Below are 21,152 nucleotides of genomic sequence, written 5' to 3'. Positions count from 1 at the left end.
CAAAGTGGTTCAAAGTGGTTGCATGATACTGAAAAATATATATTTACAATCAGTGAAAACAAAAAGAATGATGAATAAGATTGATAAATTAACTTTCAAGTATGGCTAATTTCTTAAGATAATAAAACATAACTTTGAGGTTTTCTTCTCTCTTGAACAAAATTCATTTATATTTTGACCAGACTGAAATCTTTTGCATCTTATTTTTCTGTCAGTTGACAGCTAATTTTACAGAGTCTAGGCCCTAATCTATGGTAAGTATTAAGTCAAATAGCATTATACTCTGCAGGGAGTCTGATGATTCTCAGCAGGTATGTTAGAAATGCTCTAGTTACTAGAGTCTAGTACAACATTAAAAGGACATGCCAATGTGTCCAAACTAACACTTACACACCAATTTGGTGGATCTACTAGTATAAAGTGCAGTACCAAGTATTTTCTATAATAAATACAAAGATGACCAAGATGGAATGCCTGAGCTTGAGTTTACTAAGAGCTAGCAATATGAATTTAAATCCTAAAAAGTTTGGTACAGCGTTTTGATCCTGATTTTGGTTGAGAGTTCAAGTCCTATCTTTGTTCCTCCAAATTCTGATTTTCCCAGTTTATCCATTAAATGGAATTTCAGAAACTGAGATATCATTGCTGTAGCATAGTAAAGGAATTTTAGAATAGAAGTCAACTACATAGATTTGAATCCAGGCCTTGTCACTTGTTGAATTTTTGATCTGAAGCAAGTCACTTAACCTCTCTGAGCTTCAGTACATACTCTATAAAGTGAGTAATAACTCATGTAGTCATTGTGAGGATTGCATGAGATTGTTTATAAATGGAAAAGCAGTGTACATGTGACAGTAAGTTTTCAATAGTCATTATAATTTTTTAATTATATTTTTCAATACCAATTGAATATGTTGTTTTGTAAAACTCACCTATTTTTTTCCATTTCCACATTTTCTTTACAGATGTTTTAAGACGGAAACTTAAAAAAAAAATCTTTTATAATCATGTTTCCTTTACCCCCTCTCTATCTCTTTATTTATAAAATCAGCTGATATTTATCTAGGAACACTTTTGGGAGTTGGTGGTGGTAGAAATGGCCAGAGCAAGCAGAAATAAAAAAGCCCTGTGGAACTCAGAGCACCTATTCTAAAGGAGGTATCATTTTGTTTAGCAGATTCATGGTTTATACTGAAAATTAAAGCAAACAATTTTATTTGATATTTTTTCACATTTGTTTATCAATATTTTTTATGGTCTGAATGTTTCTCCCTAAATTTACATCTTGAAATCCTAATTCCCTGTATGCAGTGATATTAGTGGAGCCTTTGGAAGGTGTTTACTGGGATTAGTGTTCAGATAAAAAGGGCTCTGGAGACATCTCTGGTCCCTTCCACATTGTGAGGACACAGTGAGAAAGCTCTGGCTATGAACCAGGAAGATAACCCCTACCACAAGGTGACCATGCGGATGCCTTGGTCATGGACTACCTATCCTCCAGAATTATAAGAAAAAAAAATTCTGTTCTTTATAAGCTACCCACTCTGTGGTATTTTGTTATAGCAGCACCAGAGGGCTAAGTCAACATTGTAATTTAACAGTTAAATTTCTTATTTTCCCAACCCCAAATATTCAAATAAAACTGATGTTGTGTTACTTGTGAGGATTTTCGCAGTTGCTGGGACAATGTCATGTATTCCATAGAATGTGTTCTCCAGATAAATAGTTGTAGAGCAGCCTGACTGATAAATGTAGGTGCATATATCCTGAGTTATATGTGTGCAGAGTGAAGCCAGAAATATAATTAAGGAATAATAGATAACAACTAAGTAGGGTTCATGCCAAGAAATGGAAGGGTAATTCAGTATTAGGAAATCTATTAATAAAGTTCATTGCCTTAGAAGGTTGAAGCAGAAAAATTATTTAAGAGTCAAATAATATTTTTATTTAAAATCCATTCAAAATTTGTAACCGAAAATATATTTTAGAATGATTTAACTCAAGACAACCACTTAAACTGAAACCCATTAAAATTAGAACTGCAACAAGGATTTTTGTCATTATAATTTAGTCATTTGTTGGAAAACAATATAATTTGTTTTTCAAAATGGCTATAATTTTGGAAAAAAGATACAGTATTGCTTATAGGTAATAGAAATGTCTATTAAAATGCAAGGAGGATCAAGTGACAATTATAAAAGCAATGAGAGAATTTATAAAGTGACTAAAATTAAATCAATAAAATATAACTGGAGGTTGTTTTTCTTATAATAGAAAATATGAAATGGACATATTCTGTGTTCATGGATTGGAAGAATCAACATAGTTAAAATGGCCATAATACACAAAGCAATATACAGATTTAATGCAATCCCCATCAACATTTCAATGACATAAAAAACAAAATAGAACAAAAAATCGTCAGATTTGTAGGTAATCACAAAAGACCCCAAATAGCCAACGCAATCCTAAGAAAAAAGAACAAGGCTGTAGGTACCACACTTCCTGACTTTAATTTATACTACAAAGTGGCAATAATCAAAACAGCATGGTCAGAAAAAAAGACACACAGACCAGTGGGATAGAATTGAGAGCCAAGAAATAAACCCACATATATATGGTCACTTAATTTTTGACAAAGGAGGCAAAAACAAACAATGGAGAAAAGAAAACCTCTTCAATAAATGGTGCTGGGAGAATTTGGAAGCCACTTGCAAAAGTATGAAACAAGACTACTATCTCACCAAAATTAACTCAAAATGGATCAAAGACCCAAACACACGACCTGAAACAATAAATTGCACAGGTACTAAAAGAAAGCAGAGATATGAAACTTATGGAACTCGGGTTCAGAGAGGATTTTATGAATTTGACCTCAAAGCCAAGGGAAGTAAAAGCTAAAATAAATGAATGAGACTATAGCAAACTAAAAATCTTCTGCAGAGCAAAAGAAACTATCAACAAAAGAAAGAGGCAACCAACCAAAAGAGAGAAAATATTTGCAAACAACACCTCTTAGAAGGGGCTAATGTCCAAAATATATAAAGAACTCACACAACAAATAACAAATAAAAACCCAAATGATCCAATTGAAAAATAGGCAGAGGACCTGAGCAGACATTTTTCCCATGAAGACTTACAAATGGCCAACAGATATATGAAAAAATGCTCAACTTCACTAGCTATTAGGGAAATGTAAATCAAAACCACAATGAGATACCACCTCATACCTGTTAGAATCAACAACACAAGTAATAACAAATGTTGGAGAGGTTGTGGAGAAAAAGGAACCCTCATACACTGCTGTTGGGAATGTAAATTGGTATAGCCACTATGGAAAACACTGGAGTTTCCTAAAAAAGTTAAAAATAGAATTACCGTACAACCCAGAATTCCTCTTCTGGGTGTCTACCCCAAAAATCAAAAACATTTATCTGTAAAGATATATGTACCCCTATACTCATTGCAGCATTATTCACAGTGGCCAAGATGTGGAAACAACCAATGTGTCCTTTGACAGATGATTAGGTACAGAAGATGTGATACCTATATATGAAGGTATGTCAATTAAGTTTGCGAACTCATCCTAGAAAAAGTGCTACATACCTCATTGCTGAATATCACTATGGTCACCTTTGAAGTACTCCCCTTGGGAAGCTATGCACTGATGCCAGTGCCTAGTCCACCTTTCAAAACAATTTTGAAACTGTTTTTCTGGAATGGCCGTCAGAGCTGTCCTTGTACTACCCTCGATGTCCTGAATGTCATCAAAATGTCTTCCTTTCAATATTGCCTTTCTCTTCGGGTAAAGAAAGATAGTCATTGGGGGCCAGATCAGGTGAGTAGGGAGGGTGTTCCAATACAGTTATTTGTTTATTGGCTAAAAACTCCCTCACAGACAGTGCCGTGTGAGCTGGTGCATTGTCGTGATGCAAGAACAATGAATTGTTGGTGCAAAGTTCAGGTCATCTTTTCCACTCAGCCTTTTCAGCACTTGCATATAGTAAACTTTGTTAACTCTTTGTCCAGTTGGTACAAATTAATAATGAATAATCCCTCTGATATCAAAAAAAGGTTAGCAACATCATTGCAACAAGTTTGTGAACTTAATTGTCAGACCTCATAGTCAGGAGGATCACTTCTTAAATTATATAAATGTCTAACCATTATGTTAACTCCTGAAATTAATATAAAATAATATTGAATGTCAAAAAAATTGTTTTATCCTAGAGCTGATGAGTAGTATCTCATCAAGTCAAGGATGAGGATGTATTTTGAGCTGCCTTTTGTATAGATAAAACTGCTATAACTACTTAAAATAATCCATTTTATCTATAAATAAAGGTAAATTATATTTTAATCAATTTCAGTTTGAAAATTAAGGTACAATTAAAGATTTAAAAATAGATTATTATCTTCATGTGTACCAGCTCAGTGTGTATGTTTGGAAAGAGATTCTGAATGACTGTTCGTTTTCTAGCTTATTAAACCATGTATATGAAGTGTATAACACTCTATGTATATGTTTGGGAATAGAAAGTATTGTAACTTATCAGATATATGTTCTTTGGAAGATTCTAAAGGCATTTTATGAAATCGAGAACAGTTGAAGAATTGTTCTAGTTCGACCTGTTTGGAAAATCATAATGAAACAGGTATCATAAAACAACGAGGCCTTGAAATATAGTGCGCTCTTGTTACATGTATAAGAAATATTTTTAAATGCTTCTTACAGCTTCCCTTATATCTTGTTTTATTTGAAGTATTAAAGCTTAAAGGTACACAAGGCCTTTACATGTGTTTGGAAGCTACGTCCTCTTTCTCAAAACTTCAAGTTAATACCTGAAGCATACGTGTTCACAGCACATTTTTCTTCATTTAATCTGTGTTTAGGAAATGGCTGGTTTCTTGATGATGTTGTTATCAAGGATCCCACAACAAACCATGAATATGCCTTCTTCTGTCACAGGTTTGTAAGTGTGTTTTCATATTAGTCAGTTTCAAGTTCATGTATTCTGAAGAAATGGATAGTTTATTCAAATATTCCTGGTTATTAGTGCTTTGTTGGGTAACTTTTTTGAACATTAATTTTAGGGGCTGCTCCTTCTATGTAGAAAGATACAAATATGATTATCATTATTCCTGATGTGACAAATTTAAATCTTTCTTGGGAAATTAAGAAATATTTTAAAAATATAATTCACTTTACGTATTAGTAAGGACAATGAAAGTCTCTTTTAATAGAATTTATTCCAATTGGACTAGGTCCCAAATTAGGTTAAAAAATAATCAATGTATAAAATATATGTTGCATATGTCTTTTTATACAACAATGACATTTCTGACCCACTGTCATCAGGCCTTGATTTGGGGATTATTTTCCCAATAGTGGTGATAGATTTGCAATTATTTTGAACATTCTCCTGCCTCTTTCCCCATGGAACCAGTAATAGCCATTTATGAAATAACTGATTATAGTTTAAACGCTAATTGGTGGCCAAAGAACAGGATAAAATAATTGGTCCAGTGGATGTAAAATCTATGACCTAGGCAGGCTGATTGAATAATTCACCTGTGGGTTAGGGAAAAACATATTTTATCCTTATCGGCTAGCAGCCCCTCCTACATTCCCTGAGCTCTCATAGTCGTTTTAAGCATTTTATTTTATATTTCTTATTCTGCTTTTACCAACTGGATACCTATGGTTTTTTTCAATTCCCATTACCCATTATTTCTGGCTTGGCTAGATAATTGCCCTGTGGTTAATGTAAATATAAAGGTAGAATATACTCAGTACACTTTTCTTTTCACAGATGGCTGGATCAAGGAGAAGATGATGGTAAAATTGTCAGAGAACTGTATGCCAGGGATAACAGTATCATCTCTGCAAGTGAGTGCCATGTACACACATTTCTTGAAAAACTACTAATATCATGATGGAGGAAAGCATGACACTGCTGAAAGTAATAGTCCTCTCTTTCTTTTATATCCTCAGGGCAGAAGCTAGAATGTAACAGAAAAGAAACAGTAAGATTTTACTTTTGGCTTTAAATTATTTGGTACAAACAGTGTTTAAATAGCTATCTGATGTGTTAAAACAAAACAGTATAAAATGTTTAGAAAGGGGTGTTTCTTAGTAATTTTCTTCTCTTTATCTTCTTATGTTGGTGTTTTTTGTTTCTTTTGTTTTTCTATTTAGTGGGCTGCAGAAAGCTGGAAATTTATGAAAGGAAATACTCTTCAATTCTACAACAAACTTACAGGAGGGTTTGTCCGGCTGCATCCAGATGGCACAGTTGATGCAATTGGAGAGAAGACAGACAAATATGGTAAAATCAGTGAAAAAAACATGTGGGAGCTGGAGGAAGGCAAATTTTTAGACCCAGTTTAATGTACAGTTTTGCTTCTTATTTTTCAGATGGCTTTACACCAATATTTGACCATTTAAATAATTCATTATCTGCATTAATATAAATGATCAATAGATGATAGGCTTTAAATCTGGGCAGACAATGTCATTATGCAGAACATTACACCATATTTGGTATTACTTAATTGAAGAATAAACTGTAGGAAATTAATATTAACTGTTCATAAAATGTAGCAGTTGTAGCTCTTACATGGTATAGCCATTTAAGGAATTAAGTTGGTTGCACTAAATATTGAGTGCCTGTTCTGTCAAAACACCATGTTAAATAATTTGAGGGCCACCAAAATAATTGAGACATTGTTATGAATTCCAGTGAGTCATAATGTAATGAAGAAGACAATTCTAATAATGGTTAGAATTGTTATAATAAAGGTACAGAGGAAAACTAGGCAAAGAAAAACTAGATTTGATGTTTAAAATCAGCATGTCATGTGGTTCTCAACTTTTTCTGTTTGACTTATTTTACTTAGCATAGTAGTGTCAAGATCCATCCATGTTGCCATCTTTTCTTGTGGCTGAGTAGTATTCCATTGTGTATATACACCGTATCTCTTTACCCAACCATCCATCAAAGGACACTTTGGTTGTTTCCATGTCTTGGCCACTGTAAATAATGCTGTAATGAACATTGGAGTACATATATCTTTATAGATAAATGTTTTCAAAATTTGGATGGGGAATGGTAGAAGAGGGTAAAGGGAGTTAAATATTTGGTGATGGAAAGAGAACTGACTCTGGATGGTGAACACATAATGCAATATATAGATGATGTATTATAGACTTGTGCACTTGAAACCTATGTAGCTTTGTTGACCACTGTCACCCCAATACATTCTAAGTAAAAAAATCAGCATGTCATGAAGGCATGACCATAAGAGTTAATGAACAAGGAGTAAATTGATAATACTAGGCTTTTGACTATAAACCTAAACCTCCAAATCATCTTGAAATTTAGACTTTCAGTATTTAAACAAAAGTTGTCTGCTGCGTCTATGAATATATCTTTTCTGTACGGTAGTCCTCCTTTACGTGGTTTTGCTTTCCTTGATTTCAGTTACCTGTGGTCAACTGCTGTTTAAAAATATTAAATAAAAATTCCAGAAATAAACAATTCATAAATTTTAAATTGTGTGCATTCTGAGTAGTGAGATGAAATCTCCTGCTGTCCAAATCTGTCCTGCCCAGGATGTGAATTATCTCTTTTTCCAGTGTTTTCCTGTTGTAGGCGAACCCCCGCTCCCCATTAGTCACTTAGTAGCCATCTAAGTTATCAGATTGACTGTTGTGGTATCTCAGTGCTGGTGTTCAAGTCACCCTTATTTTACTTAATAATGACCCCAAAACCATTCAAATAATTTTTTTCCAAGATTTTTATTAAAATATAGCTAACATACAATATTGTATTAGTTTCAGGTATACACGATAGTTATTCAACATTTATATAACTAAAGAAGTGATCATATGATGAGTCCAGCAACGCTCTGACACTATACCACACTATCATAATATTATTGACTATATTCCTTATTCTGTACATTACATACTCATGACTTGTTTGTTTTATACCTGGAAATTTGAGCCTCTTTATCCCCTTAACGTTTTCCCTCCCTTTAAAATTTTTCCATTACAGTTGACATTCAATATTATTTTACATTAATTTCAGGTGTACAGTATAGTGGTTAGACAATTTAAGAAGTGATCCTCCTGACTAGTCTAGTACCCATCTGGCACTATGCATAGTTATTACCATATCATTGACTATATTTCCTGTGCTTTACTTTATATCCCCATGACTATTTTGTAACTACCAATTTGTACTTCTTCTTCTTCTTTTTTTTAAGGAGAGTGCAGCTCACAGTGGCCCATGTGGGGATAGAACTAGCAACTTTGGTGCCATCAGCACCATGCTCTAACCAATTGAGCTAACCAGCCACCCCCCCACCCCAATTTGTACTTCTTAGTACCTTCACCTTTTTACCTTGCCTTCAATCTCCCTCTCATTTATCACCCCAATAAATCTAGTACCCATCTAACGCCATAGTTATTAAAATATTATTGACTATATTCCTTATGCTATGCCCTACATTCCCGTGAGTACTGTGTAACAACAAATTTCTACTTCTTAATCCCTTCCTCTTTGTCGCCCACACCCCCAACCCACTCCCATATGGCAACCATCAAAATGTTTTCTATATCTATGAGTTTGTTTCTGCTTTGTTTGTTTGTTCATGTTGTTCTTTAGATTCCACATACAAGTGAAATCACATTGCATCTGTCTTTCTCTGTCTGATATACTCCATTCAGCACAATACTCTCCAGGTCCATCCATACCACTGCAGATGGCAAGAATACATTCCCTTCTATGACTAAGCAATATTCCATTGTAGATATATACCACCTAGTCTTTATCCACTCTTCCATCGATGGACACCCACGTTCCCTCCACATCTTGGCCACTGTAAACAATGCTGCAGTGAACATATGAATGCAAACGTCTCCTCAAAGTAGTGTTTTGAGTTTCTTTGGATAAAAACCCCGAAGTGGGATTACTATATCTTTCCTTATTTCTTCTTATAGCCTTTGTTTTAAAGTCCATTTTGTCTGGTATAAGTATTGCTGCCACAGCTTTTTTGTTTGTTTCCATTTCATAAAATATCTTTTTCCATCCTTTTACTTTCAGTCTGTGTGTCTTTCAATCTCAAGTGAGTTTCTTGTAGGCAGCTTATGTAAGGGTCTTGTTTTCTTTTCCATTCAGCCACCCTATCTTTTGATTGGAGCATTTATTTCATTTACATTTAAAGTAATTATTGATAGATATGTAGTTATTGCCATTTTATTATTCATATTTTAGACCTTTTTTTTCTTCCTGTCATAAAGAAGTCTCTCTAAGATTCCTCTGTAACACTGATTTGGTAGTGATGAACTCCTTTAGCTTTTTCATGACTGGGAAGCTCTTTTTCTGTCCTTTGATTCCAAATGATAGCTTTCCTGAGTAGCGTAATCTTGGTTGTAGGGTCCTTGCTTTTCATCACTTTCAATATTGCTTACCAATCTCTCCTGGCCTGCAAAATTTCTGTTGAGAAATCAGCTGGTACTCTTATGGAAGCTCTGTTATAGGCAATTAACTGTTTTTCTCTTGCTGTTTTTAAGATTATTTCTTTTTTTTTAATTAAAGTTTATTGGGATGACGATTGTTAGTAAAGTTACATAGATTTCAGTTGTACAATTCTGTATTACATCATCTATAAATCACATTGTGTGTTTACCACCCAGAGTCAGTTCTCCTTCCATCACCATATATTTGATCCCCCTTACCCTCATCTCCAACCCCCCACCCCCCTTACCCTCTGGTAACCACTAAACTATGGTCTGTGTCTATGAGTTTCTGTTTCTCATTTGTTTGTCTTGTTCTTTTGTTGTTTTTGGTTTATATACCACACATCAGTGAAATCATATGGTTCTTTGCTTTTTCTGTCTGACTTATTTCGCTTAGCATTATACTCTCAAGATCCATCCATGTTGTCACAAATGTTCCCATATCATCTTTTCTTACTTTTTGCTGGAATGGCCATCAGAGCTGTCCTTGTGTTACCCTTGATGTCCTGAATGTCATCAGAATGTCTTCCTTTCAATATTTCCTTTATCTTTGGGTAAAGAAAGAAGTTATTGGGAGCCAGATCACGTAAGTAGGGAGGGTATTCCAATACAGTTATTTGGTTACTGGCTAAAATCTCCCTCCCAGACAGTGCCGTGTGAGCTGGTGCATTGTCGTGATACAAGATACGTAGAGTGTTGGCAAAACTTATTCATGCAGCCTTTTCAGAATTTCTAAATAATAAACTTGGTTAACTGTTTGTCCAGTTGGTTCAGATTCATAATGAATAATTCCGCTGATATCAATAAAGGTCATTTTGAGTCTTGATTTGGACTGACGGAACTTTTTGATCATGGAGAATTGGCTGACTTCCATTGTGCACTTTGATGCTTTGCTTCAGGGTCATGTTCGTACACCCATGTTTCATCACCAGTGATAACATGGCCCAAAATATCATCTTGCCTCTCCAAATGTCTTGGCATACTTAGACTCTCCTTTGCTTTTGTTCACTGGTGGGCTCCTTTGAGACCATTTTTGCATACACCTTTCTCATGCCAAGATTTTCAGTTAAGATTTTCGTTACTGTTTCTCATTCGGTTGATGTTTGCTTGGTCTATTGTACTTCTCACAGTCAGCTGACAATTTTGATGCAAAATTTGACGAATTTTTGCAATGTTTTCATCAGTTCTACTTGTCATTGGCCACCCTGACCTCTCTTCATCAGTGATGTATTCTCTCCCCTCAGAAAAATGTTTAATCCATTTGTACACTGCCATTTTCTTCATGGCATTATCCCCGTAAACTTGGACTAACATGTCCCTGATTTCACCTCCACTTTTGCCAAGTTTAACAAGAAATTTAATGTTTTTTTGTTGTTCTTACTTCAAGCTCAGACATTCTTGCAACGGAACACAAAAACATGCAACAACAATAATGAACACCACTCAGCAAGACACCACCATACGTGGACATGAACACAGCTGTGAGACAGTGATATACCAAGGTCATGAAACCTTACTGAGCTGTTTATACAGTGCTTCCAGTATAAGTGCACAGTGGCAAGTTCATGACCTTAATTGGTAGACCTTGTGTTCGTCATTTCAGTTATGGTATCCTTTATTTCTGACTGGTTCTTTTTTTCTATGTTTTCTACTTCCATTTTTCTGTTTCCTGTCTCTTTGTTGAAATTCTCCCTGAGATCACTGAGCATTCTTATAACCAGTGTTTGGATCTCTGCATCTGGTAGAGTGCTTGTTTCCGTTTTGGTTAGTTCTTTTTCTGGAGCTTTGTCCTGTTCTCTTATTTTGGTCATGTTTCTTTGTCTCCCCATTTTAGCTGCCTCCCTGTGTTTGTTTCTATGTATTAGGTAGGGCTGCTATGTCCCCTGGTCTTAGTAGAGTGGCCTCATGTAGTTGGTGTGCTGTGGGGTTCAGTGGCACAGTCTTCCTAGTCACTGAACCAAGTTCTCCAGGTATGTCTCTTTTGTGGGTTGTGTTTGGTCTCCTGTTGTAGTTGTGCCTTGGTTGCTATTTGCACATCAATGGGAGGGATTGATCTTCAAGCTGATTGGTTGTGAGGACTGGCTGTGACTGCAGTGGAGAAGTTGTTGTACAGGGGCTGTCCCTAAAAACAATGTTCACTTTAGCAGGGCCTGGTGCCTGCCCAGTATGCCCTTTGGATGTGTCATCCCTGGAGGCAGCTGGGTGGTGCACTAGCTGAGTACAAAACTGTCTACCAGGCACACTGGCCCCAGGACCTCCTGGCAGGGGCCTCACTGCAGACCAAGTTCAGCCACAGCCTCTGTCCTTTTCAAGGACACCTGGCATGAGCATCAAAGCAATCTGCAGATGGCTGCTAACTGAACTGGGCTTGGAAGTACCTCAAAGTCCATGCCTAGAACCGAGGCAGGCAATCACTGGTGCTAGACTTAGGGCTGCTCAGCCAGAGGTACAGGACACACTGAAGCCAGATGCTGCTTGTTTGGGTTTTGTAAAACTTTCAGAGATTGTAGGAAAGTCTGTAACATGAGTCAAGGCAGGCTGTTTACATGGAAAAGCCACTGGAAGCAGCTTAGGTTTGCGATAGTTGTGTGCAGTAGAGTCTCATGGAATCAGGGCAATTGAACAGTGTTAGCCAGGTTGATGGAGACTCAGATATTGTTGCCACCTGTGTTGGCATGCAGGGATCGGGGAGAGCTCAACAAAGGAACAATGGTTTCTCCAGCTCCTCCATCCAGGAAAAATCTGCCCCTCCAGCCCTCATCCTGAAGCCAGACAATTTCATTCCCCCCTGTATGTCCCTAATGCATTTTGAGCTGTTGCCCCACATTGGAATCAGATGCAAGTGTCTGCCAGCGAGTAAGTCTGTGTGCAGGCCCTATAAGATGAACACCTGGGACTGTAGCTACCCTCCATCTCATTTAGACACGATCTCCACTGGTTTTTACAGCCAAAAGTTATGGGGTCTTCTTTCCCTGGCACTGAAACCTTGGGCTGTGAATCCTGGTGTGGGATAGGACCCCTTGCTTCTACGAGGGGAACCTCCACCCCCAAGATGTCCCTCCCAATTTTTAATGGTCTCACATGGTTGTGGTACCAGCCTATTCCATGTCTCTGCCCCTCCTACCAGTCTTGAGGTGGCTTCTTCTATATGTCCTTAGTTATAGTGCTTTGGTTCAGCTAGACTTCAGGTGATGGTTGTTCTGTAGTTTATTTGTAATTTTGATATGTTAGTGACAGGAGGTAAGCACAGTGTTTACCTACTCCTCCATCCTGACTGGATCTTCTTCACATAACTTTTATTCAGTGTAATGTTATAATTGTTTCATTTTATTATAAGTTATTGTTATTAATCTTTAATTGTGCCGAATTTACAGATTAAAGCTTATCATATATACGTAAGTATAGGAAAAAAACAAACCTAGAATATGTAGATTTCTGTACTATCTGTGGCTTCAGGTATCCACTGGGGGTCTTGGAGTGGATCCCATGGATAATGGAGGAGGGACTTTTGTACTTTGTCAGAAACAGTGCTACTCAGATAGCCTCCAGGATGTGTTGGATGGAGATGCTAACCTATAGAGCATTTCCTCAAAATGTAGCCTCCTTCATTTCATATTAGAGATCCCAGGGAATAATCTAACTTTCTTCTGTATGAAAATATGTGGGAGTCTAGAATTATTCATTATAGCTTCTCTTTCCAAAATTAATGTATTCCTTAGACATTTTCCTTACCTATTGGTTTCTACTTGGGATCACCCATCTACTTTGATAAGTCAAAATGGCCTTTCATACCCTGTTCCCCAAGGTTTCTGCTGACACTGCGGATGCTCTTTTTCCTTATTCAGTATAGTAGATTGTATTTCCAAATGTGGTAACACAAATATCTCCCATTGTTAAATCAGAAACTGCGAAGGATCTAAGTTTTACTCTACTTTCAGAAAACACGAGAGCACTGAGTCTAAGACCAAGATCACTTTTCCCCACCACAGGTGTTAATTCCCCAGGTCCCAATCCCACAGTATCAGGAGATGAGAGCCTGATGGTACCTACATATGTGAGTGGGTGCATAAAGGAGAGAAATTAGGAAACTCTGATTTTATATAGAGTTGCCCATCCTTCCTTCCAGAGAAAGAGAGCAAGACAGAGATAGAGAGAACAAGCTCCAGAAATGTGTGTGTGAGAGAGAAAGAGAGAGAGAAGAGAGAGCAAGAGGGAGAGAGATTCTTTCCCGACCTGCAGCCAGCACCAACTGCTAGGCATGTGAGTCCCTGTGTAGACCAAATTAACTGGCAGATGATGAAAATAGAGAAACATTTTGCCCTTTAGTGTAAGCATCTTAATTTTTCAACATCTTAATTTATCTTAAGCATCTTAAGTTATCAGTCTTGTAACATATAAAGTAAAATAAGCAGTCCTTAAAAAAGGTAGGTGTAGGGTAGTATGAGTAATTTTCCTTCATGTAACTGATATTTTTGCGACAGGAAGTCTTTTATGTATGATAATTACTTGCAGCATTATTTCCTGATGTTATGTTTAGTGCTACATAAATTCAAACTCATGAATCAATGTTTGCCTGCCTGGAAAGTGTTGTGATGAACAATGCTGACCTATGGACATTTTTTCAGGAAAATATTTTAAGAACATGTCTCTGAGATATATTGACTTATAATTTTCACTCTATAAGACAATATTGTTTTTATCACCATGCTCCAATTCTTCAATTTAGTTATCAAGCTGGTTGTGAATTTAGCTGTTTCCATACCCAGAGAATCAGAATGCTTATTTCTCTGAGAGCTACTGAACCATTTCTTGGTAATACTGCACCTAAAACAAACACACAGCATGAGAAGGTCTTTGAAATACCACAGGGAGCTTCATCATAAGTTCTTATATATTAAAAACAGTACTGTTCCAACATTGACAATGACAATCACAGGCAAGTCTTGTCTCTTAAATGACAACAGCACCAACCAACAAGTTGAATGCAGCCTCATGAGAGACTCTGACACAGAGCCACCCAGATAACTTGCTCCCAAATTTCTGACCAACAGAAATGATAACGTAATAAATATATGTTTTAAGCTGCAAAAGTTTCAGAGTAATATTTACATAGTAACAGACCACTGATATACCATTTCAGACACTGTTCTATAAGATAGCTGCTCAGTATTTTCTTAGTCTGGGCACTGTGATGGACTCCACCCTCCTTTCATACTAAGTTGTGGTCAGGAATGGAAAGGGCGGTATCTCTCCTATCTCTAATCTCTTGTCTTCTTTCTTGTGTTGCTGATTCACTTCCATATTCTGCACAAGTGCACTGGGTAATTCTGAATATTCAGTGTCATTTTTCTACCTGGAAACTATAAAACATTTTTGAAAGAAATTAAGAATACCTAAATAAATGGAAAGACATCCTGTGTTCATGGATTGGAAGGCTTAATATTATTAAGATGACAATATTACCCCAAATGAGCTACAGATTCAATGAAATCCCTGTCAAAACCCCATAACATTTTCTGTAGAAATTAAAAAGAAACTAACCCTAAATTTTATATGAATTACAAGGGACTCTGAATAGCCAAAACAATATTGAAAAAGAAGAACACAGTTAGAAGATTTATGTTTTCTGATTTTAAAATTACTACAAAGCTATAGTAATTAAAACAGTATGGTAGTGAAATAAATATAGACATACAGATCAATGGAATGGTACTTTGTATTTTTTGAGATGATGGGTCAGGCGAAGCCACAAGAGGAGACACAGGTGAGGCTCAGAAAAACAGTTTATTATACTCACAGGTCCTAGAGATGGAGGCATAGCATGCCACACAGGACCACATGAAAAAACACCAAGGTGGTCAGGACACAGAAGACAGGAGGGAAGGAACACTCAGACCACGGACTTTATTGTGGTTTCCATAGGAAAGATAAGGCAGGGTGGGATAAACAGTTTAAGATTGGATAATTTGAATAATTTCAGCAAGTTTTGGGCTATAGTGGTGATCTCTAGTTGCCTGGTACCTAGCCTTGCAATGATTAAGGCAGAGGAATATCCCTGCCTGGAGTGCAAGGGCCAAAAGGACGAGGTATGGCTCTGGATTGGTTAGTTTGTATATCAAAGGTATGCTGTAGTCTGGGCCTTTTGCTATCTCTAAGAATTAACTAGTGCAGGGAGGGGCACTTTCTCTTCCAGCCAGAAAGGTTTTTAAGATGTCAAATCATCATAATACAGAAAATTTAAATTATATACAATGTAAATAAAATGAAAAGTCTAGCAATAAACCTGTACATAGCAATTGATTTTTGACGATTCAGTTGGGGAAAGAATAGTCTCTTCAACAAATGGTGCTGGAGCAACTGGATATCCAAATGCAAAATAATAAAGCTGGACCCTTACTTTACACTATATACAAAATTTAACTCAAAATGGTCTAAAGGCCTAAGTGTAAGAGCTAAAACTATAAAACTCTTAGTAGAAAATGTATGTGTAAATCTGCACATCTTTGAAATAGTCAGTGATTTCTTAGATATAACATCAAACGTATAAGCAACAAAGAAAAAATAGATAAATTAGACATCATCAAATTAAAAACTTTGTATCAAAAAATACAATCAAGGAATGAGAGGGTAACCCACGAAATGGTAGAAAATATTTGCAAATTATATATCTGATAAGAACTTAGTATCTAGAATATATAAAAAGTTCCTAAAACTAAAAAAAAAAGACAAACAACCCAATTTAAAAATGGGCAAAAAACTTGAATAGACTCTTATTCAAAGAAGACATATAAATGGTCAGCAAATACATGAAAAGATGTTCAGTGTCTTTAATATTAGGAAAACAGAAATCAAAACCACAACAAGAAGCGGCCAGATGGCTCAGTTGGTTAGCACGCGAGCTCTCAACAACAAGGATGCTGGTTCAATTCCCACGTGGGATGGTGGGCTGTGTCCCCTGCAACTAAAGATTGAAAACAATGACTGAACTTGGAACTGAGCTGCACTCTCCACAACTAGATTGAAGGACAATAACTTGGAGTTTATGGGCCCTGGAGAAACACACTGTTCCGCAATATTCCCCAGTAAAATAAAATAAAAAGAAAATAGAAAAAGATAGTTACTTAAAAAAAAAACCACAAAATATTACTTCATACCCACGATGATGGCTGTAATAAAAATAATAGAAAATAAGTTTTGGTGAGGATGTGGAGAAATTGGAACCTACATGCATTGCTAGTGGAAATGTAAAATTGTTCAACTACTTTGGAAAACAATTTGATTATTCATTAGTAAGTTAAACATAGAATTCCCATGTGACCTAGCAATTCCATTCCTACGTATATAGCAAAGATAATTAAAATAAAAACTTGTACATGAATTTATGGCACTATTCATAATAGCCAAAAGATGGAAACAATCCAAATGTACATCAATTGAATGGATAAACAAATGTAATATATTCATACAATAGAATATAATTCAGCCATAAAAAGGATTGAAGTACTGATACATGCTCTAACATGGATGGACTGTGAAAACATTGAGATAAGTGAAAGAAGTCAGACATAAAAGACCACATATTGTATGATTTAATTTATATGAAATATCCAGAATGTGCAAATTCATAGAGATGCTGGAGCAGAGGGGAGCAGGGAATAAGTACCGACTGTATAATGGGTACAGGGTTTCTTTTGGAATAATTAAAATGTTTTGAAACTTGGTATTGGTAATGGTTGCACAACATTGTGAATGCACTACATGCCACTGAATTGTATGCTTTAAAATGGTTAAAATGTTGAATTTTATGTTATTGTACCATGATTAAAAAAAAGTAATGAGTCATTGTACAACAATAGGGGTACAATTCACATTTGTAATTGTTATGGGTTTATACTATATTAACCACTTTTTTTTAAAGTTTATCGGGATAACAATGGTTAGTAAAATTACATAAGTTTCAGAAGTGCAATTCTATAATACATCATCTGTATATCAAACTGTGTGTTTACCATCCAGAGTCAGTTCTCCTTCCATCACCATATATTTGATCCCTTTTACCCTCATCTACCACCCCCCTCCCCCCTTTCCCTCTGGTAACCAATAAACTATTGTCTGTGTCTGTGAGTTTTTGTTTCTTTATTTGTTTGTCTTGTTCCTTTGCTGTTTTTGGTTTTATATCCCATATATCAGTGAAATCACATGGTTCTCAACTTTTTCTGTCTGGCTTAATTTGCTTTGAGGAAGAGACAATTCTTTACAATTCTCACAAAGGCATTATTTCACTTACAATCAGGGTAAATGGAGCTTATTACAAACCAACCAAGCAATCAGCAACCAACCAACATACATATATAACAGGAAGATGTGAAGTGGTAATAAACTAAGGCCTTCCTGCCAGGAACCCACAATTCACATCATGGCTTGAACTCGTTTTATATATAAAGGGAATTAAGACTGGAGTAAGTTTTAGGGAGAGTAGAGCTCTAGCACCTTGTCCTAGCCCTTTGTCCTTTCCCTGTTCCCTACTGGAGCAGAAGATATGGCATTCCCTACGGAGTTCTGAGTTGTTTACATGAACAGAACACAAAGAGACAGTTCTTCCTGTGTCTCTCACATAGCTACACAATCTGGCTCTCCTGTGGAAAGCTATCTACAGCCACTTTAAGAATGTCTGTATAAGGCAATGTTGGAAGATAAAGAACTTCCTCCCTTCAGGGATAGTGAAATCTCCTTCCTCTCCCCAAAAGAATATTTGTTCTCTAACTCAGGTAATAAAGATAATATCTCCCTGTGAGCAAAGACTGGGCAGGCTTGTTAGCAGTCCTTAAAAAGATTGAGGGTTTCCAAAATTTAGAGTTCCTCAGCTGTGACCCAGAGCCACTGTGAGTGTAGCATTTACATAGTCCCACTCTTCATTGTCCCGTGGGACTTGAGGGTCAGGGGAACTGATGAAAACCTGCAGCTCCTGCTACCTGATGTGCTGGGTTTAATAAACTATCTAAACCAGTAGGGCTTGCTTGCTGTGTCCTTACTGACTCAATTTGTGGAAGTATGGCTAGCTGACATAAGAGCTGCCTGGTGCTTAGGGACTGCTGTCTGGTGTCTTTTTCTAGGCTAGCCATTTGTTGAATGACTAGAGAAAAGAGTAGATCTCTAGAGCCACTGGATTATAGGGAAGGACTATAGGAAGGCATAATAGAATAGGGGTGGTGAGAAATTGACTTGAGGCCCTAATTTCTATTGAATTGGAGGCATGGATTCCGGGGTTTCCAGTGATTTTAGACCAGAAACAGCTAGAATATGTGAGCATATGTAAGCAGCGCAAATGGCTGCCCAATGCAAAAAGACCTTGTCCTGATAGGATTCCCCAATGGCAGGAGGCTCTTGATGGTATTACAAGAACACTAATTTAGTGTGACACTTGCCTGAGCCACTGTTTTTACTTCTGCATTGCTGAATGGAGAAATGACAATGGCTGGCAGAGGAGGGCCTGCAGTCTTGCCTCCATGGTAACTCACATGAGCGATAAATCACCTACTAACCTTACCTGGTGGATGAAAGTGAAAGAGACAGGGAAACTAGAAGAGAGAAAGCTGACCATGTTCCTGTCCCTTCTGAGTAGCTTCTAGCAGTTTCATGTGAGTGGAGGGTGAGAGGAACTTTGAGATTTGAGACAGTAAGATTTTAATACTCAAACTACAGCACAAAGTATTTATCAGAGATGTAATATTTATAGCTTTTCTTTCAAGTTGACTTCAAATAATTTTACTGTTCCAAAAGAAATCCTGAGGGAAATTTTGTTAAAATTACGTTAAATCTAAATATTAACTTGGAAAGAATTGATGTTTTCACGGTATTCAGTCTTTTCCTTTAGGAATTTGTTCTACCTGTTCATTCAGGACTTTTTATATAAATTTATATAAAATGTTCTCTCTTCATGTAGGTACTACCTTGTCTTGTTAGTATTATTTCAATGTTTTTGTTTGCTATTGTAAAGAAACCTGTTTTCCGTTATAAATCTAACATATATACATATATAGACATCCATAGTTTTAATATTTTTAAAATTTATTCAATATTTATTAATTGCCTACTATATGTCAGGCACTGATCTAGACACACATTTATTCTGAATCTTATCATTTTACTAATTTAAAGAGTTTTTTTCAGGTTTTACAAATATAATAAATTTGTCTATTAATTTCTAATAATTATATCTATTGTTTTCATTTCAAGCACTTTTCCACTGGCAAGAACATCCTTAAGAAAGTGGAATGTTGGTAATACTGGCATTCTCATGTAATTAATTTTAATAGGATGTATTTATTGTTTATTAAGAGTTGGGTATTTGAAGAGGAGTCCTGTACAGAATCAATTCAGAAATAAGATACAGAACACAGACAAGCGGAAATCAAAATCTCAGCTTTATTATGAATGGAATCAAGTGGGTATACTAGCTCTATATCTGAGCTCATAAGACTGGCTAACTCTTCCCAGAATGAGACAAGATTTTCTACCCAAGCATAGGCAGTGTTGGCTAAACACAGGCTCCCCTGTGTCGGCTGTCCCGTACAGTCATAGAGAGCACAACAGAAAGGACTTTCTGAGAAATTCTTCCCTCTGGGGACAAAAGGGCCTAAGTTGGAATACATAGCTCCTTTCAAAGTCACCAAACAAATGGATGTACTCTATTCCCTCGTATGCAGTAAAAGGGAGTATGAGAATCAGTACAGAGAAAGTAGGTTTCTACTCATGTTATATATGATGTGATTATTAATTTTTAAATACTTTTCCTTCAGAGTGATAAGAAAGTAAAACTATTTCCAATTTTACCAAAAACCCTATTAAAATGATTTAAAAATAAAATATCAATGTTAAATGTTATTACATTTCTCTTTGACTTCGACTGGATTCATTTTGGACTTAGAGTTAATTTATGTTACTCGAATAAATATATTTTCTTAAAATATACAGATGATATATTATATAATTATATACTTAAAACCTAGATAATTTTATTAACGAATGTCATCCAATAAATTTAATATAATTAAAAAACATAAATAATCTTTCCATTCTTGTATTAAACTCTGCTTACTTATGGCGGATAGCTCTTTCAACTCTGTAATTTAAATGAGATTTCTAATTTTTTCCTTTTTTAGAAATTATAAATCCTATTCACATGAGAGGTTCATTAAATGTGTCTACACACACACACACACACACACACACACACACACACACACACACATTTCAGTACTTAATGTGTGCCAGATGCTGGTCTAGATGCTGGAAATGTTACATCAATCAAAACAGATAAAATATGTGCCTGCCTAGAGCTTACATTCTGATGAGGTTAATCTATTTGGGGGGCAGTGGGGAGCCTATTCAACGTTTGATTCTATTCTTTTACCCCTTAGATTCATTGAGAAATAATTAACGTATAACATTGTGTAAGTTTAGGTATACAATATCATCATTTGATAAATGTATATATTGTAAAATAATTACAATAAGGTTAGTTAAACATCTGTCACTTCATGTAATTACAATTTTTTGTGAGAACATTTAAGATCTACTCTCTTAGCAACTTTCAAGTACATAATGTAGTATTGTTTATTATAGT

The 21,152-nt window shown here is 36.0% G+C and overlaps 1 protein-coding gene across 1 annotated transcript in view; it reads left to right on the top strand.

Moving 5' to 3' along the window:
- The window catches only part of RP1 (RP1 axonemal microtubule associated), a 247,901-nt gene that overhangs the window by 191,714 nt on the left and 35,035 nt on the right, over nt 1-21,152 (top strand). The window contains exons 9-12 of the mRNA XM_074318846.2: nt 4,894-4,969; nt 5,814-5,890; nt 5,996-6,027; nt 6,200-6,329. Coding sequence (XP_074174947.2) covers nt 4,894-4,969; nt 5,814-5,890; nt 5,996-6,027; nt 6,200-6,329 — 315 coding nt within the window. The remainder of the gene's footprint in view (nt 1-4,893; nt 4,970-5,813; nt 5,891-5,995; nt 6,028-6,199; nt 6,330-21,152) is intronic.

Source organism: Rhinolophus sinicus, chromosome 7 (assembly GCF_057876585.1).
Source record: "Rhinolophus sinicus isolate RSI-liver-muscle chromosome 7, RSI-T2T, whole genome shotgun sequence".
Classification (NCBI taxonomy): Eukaryota; Metazoa; Chordata; class Mammalia; order Chiroptera; family Rhinolophidae; genus Rhinolophus; species Rhinolophus sinicus.
This window is presented reverse-complemented; position numbering and strand designations above follow the sequence as displayed.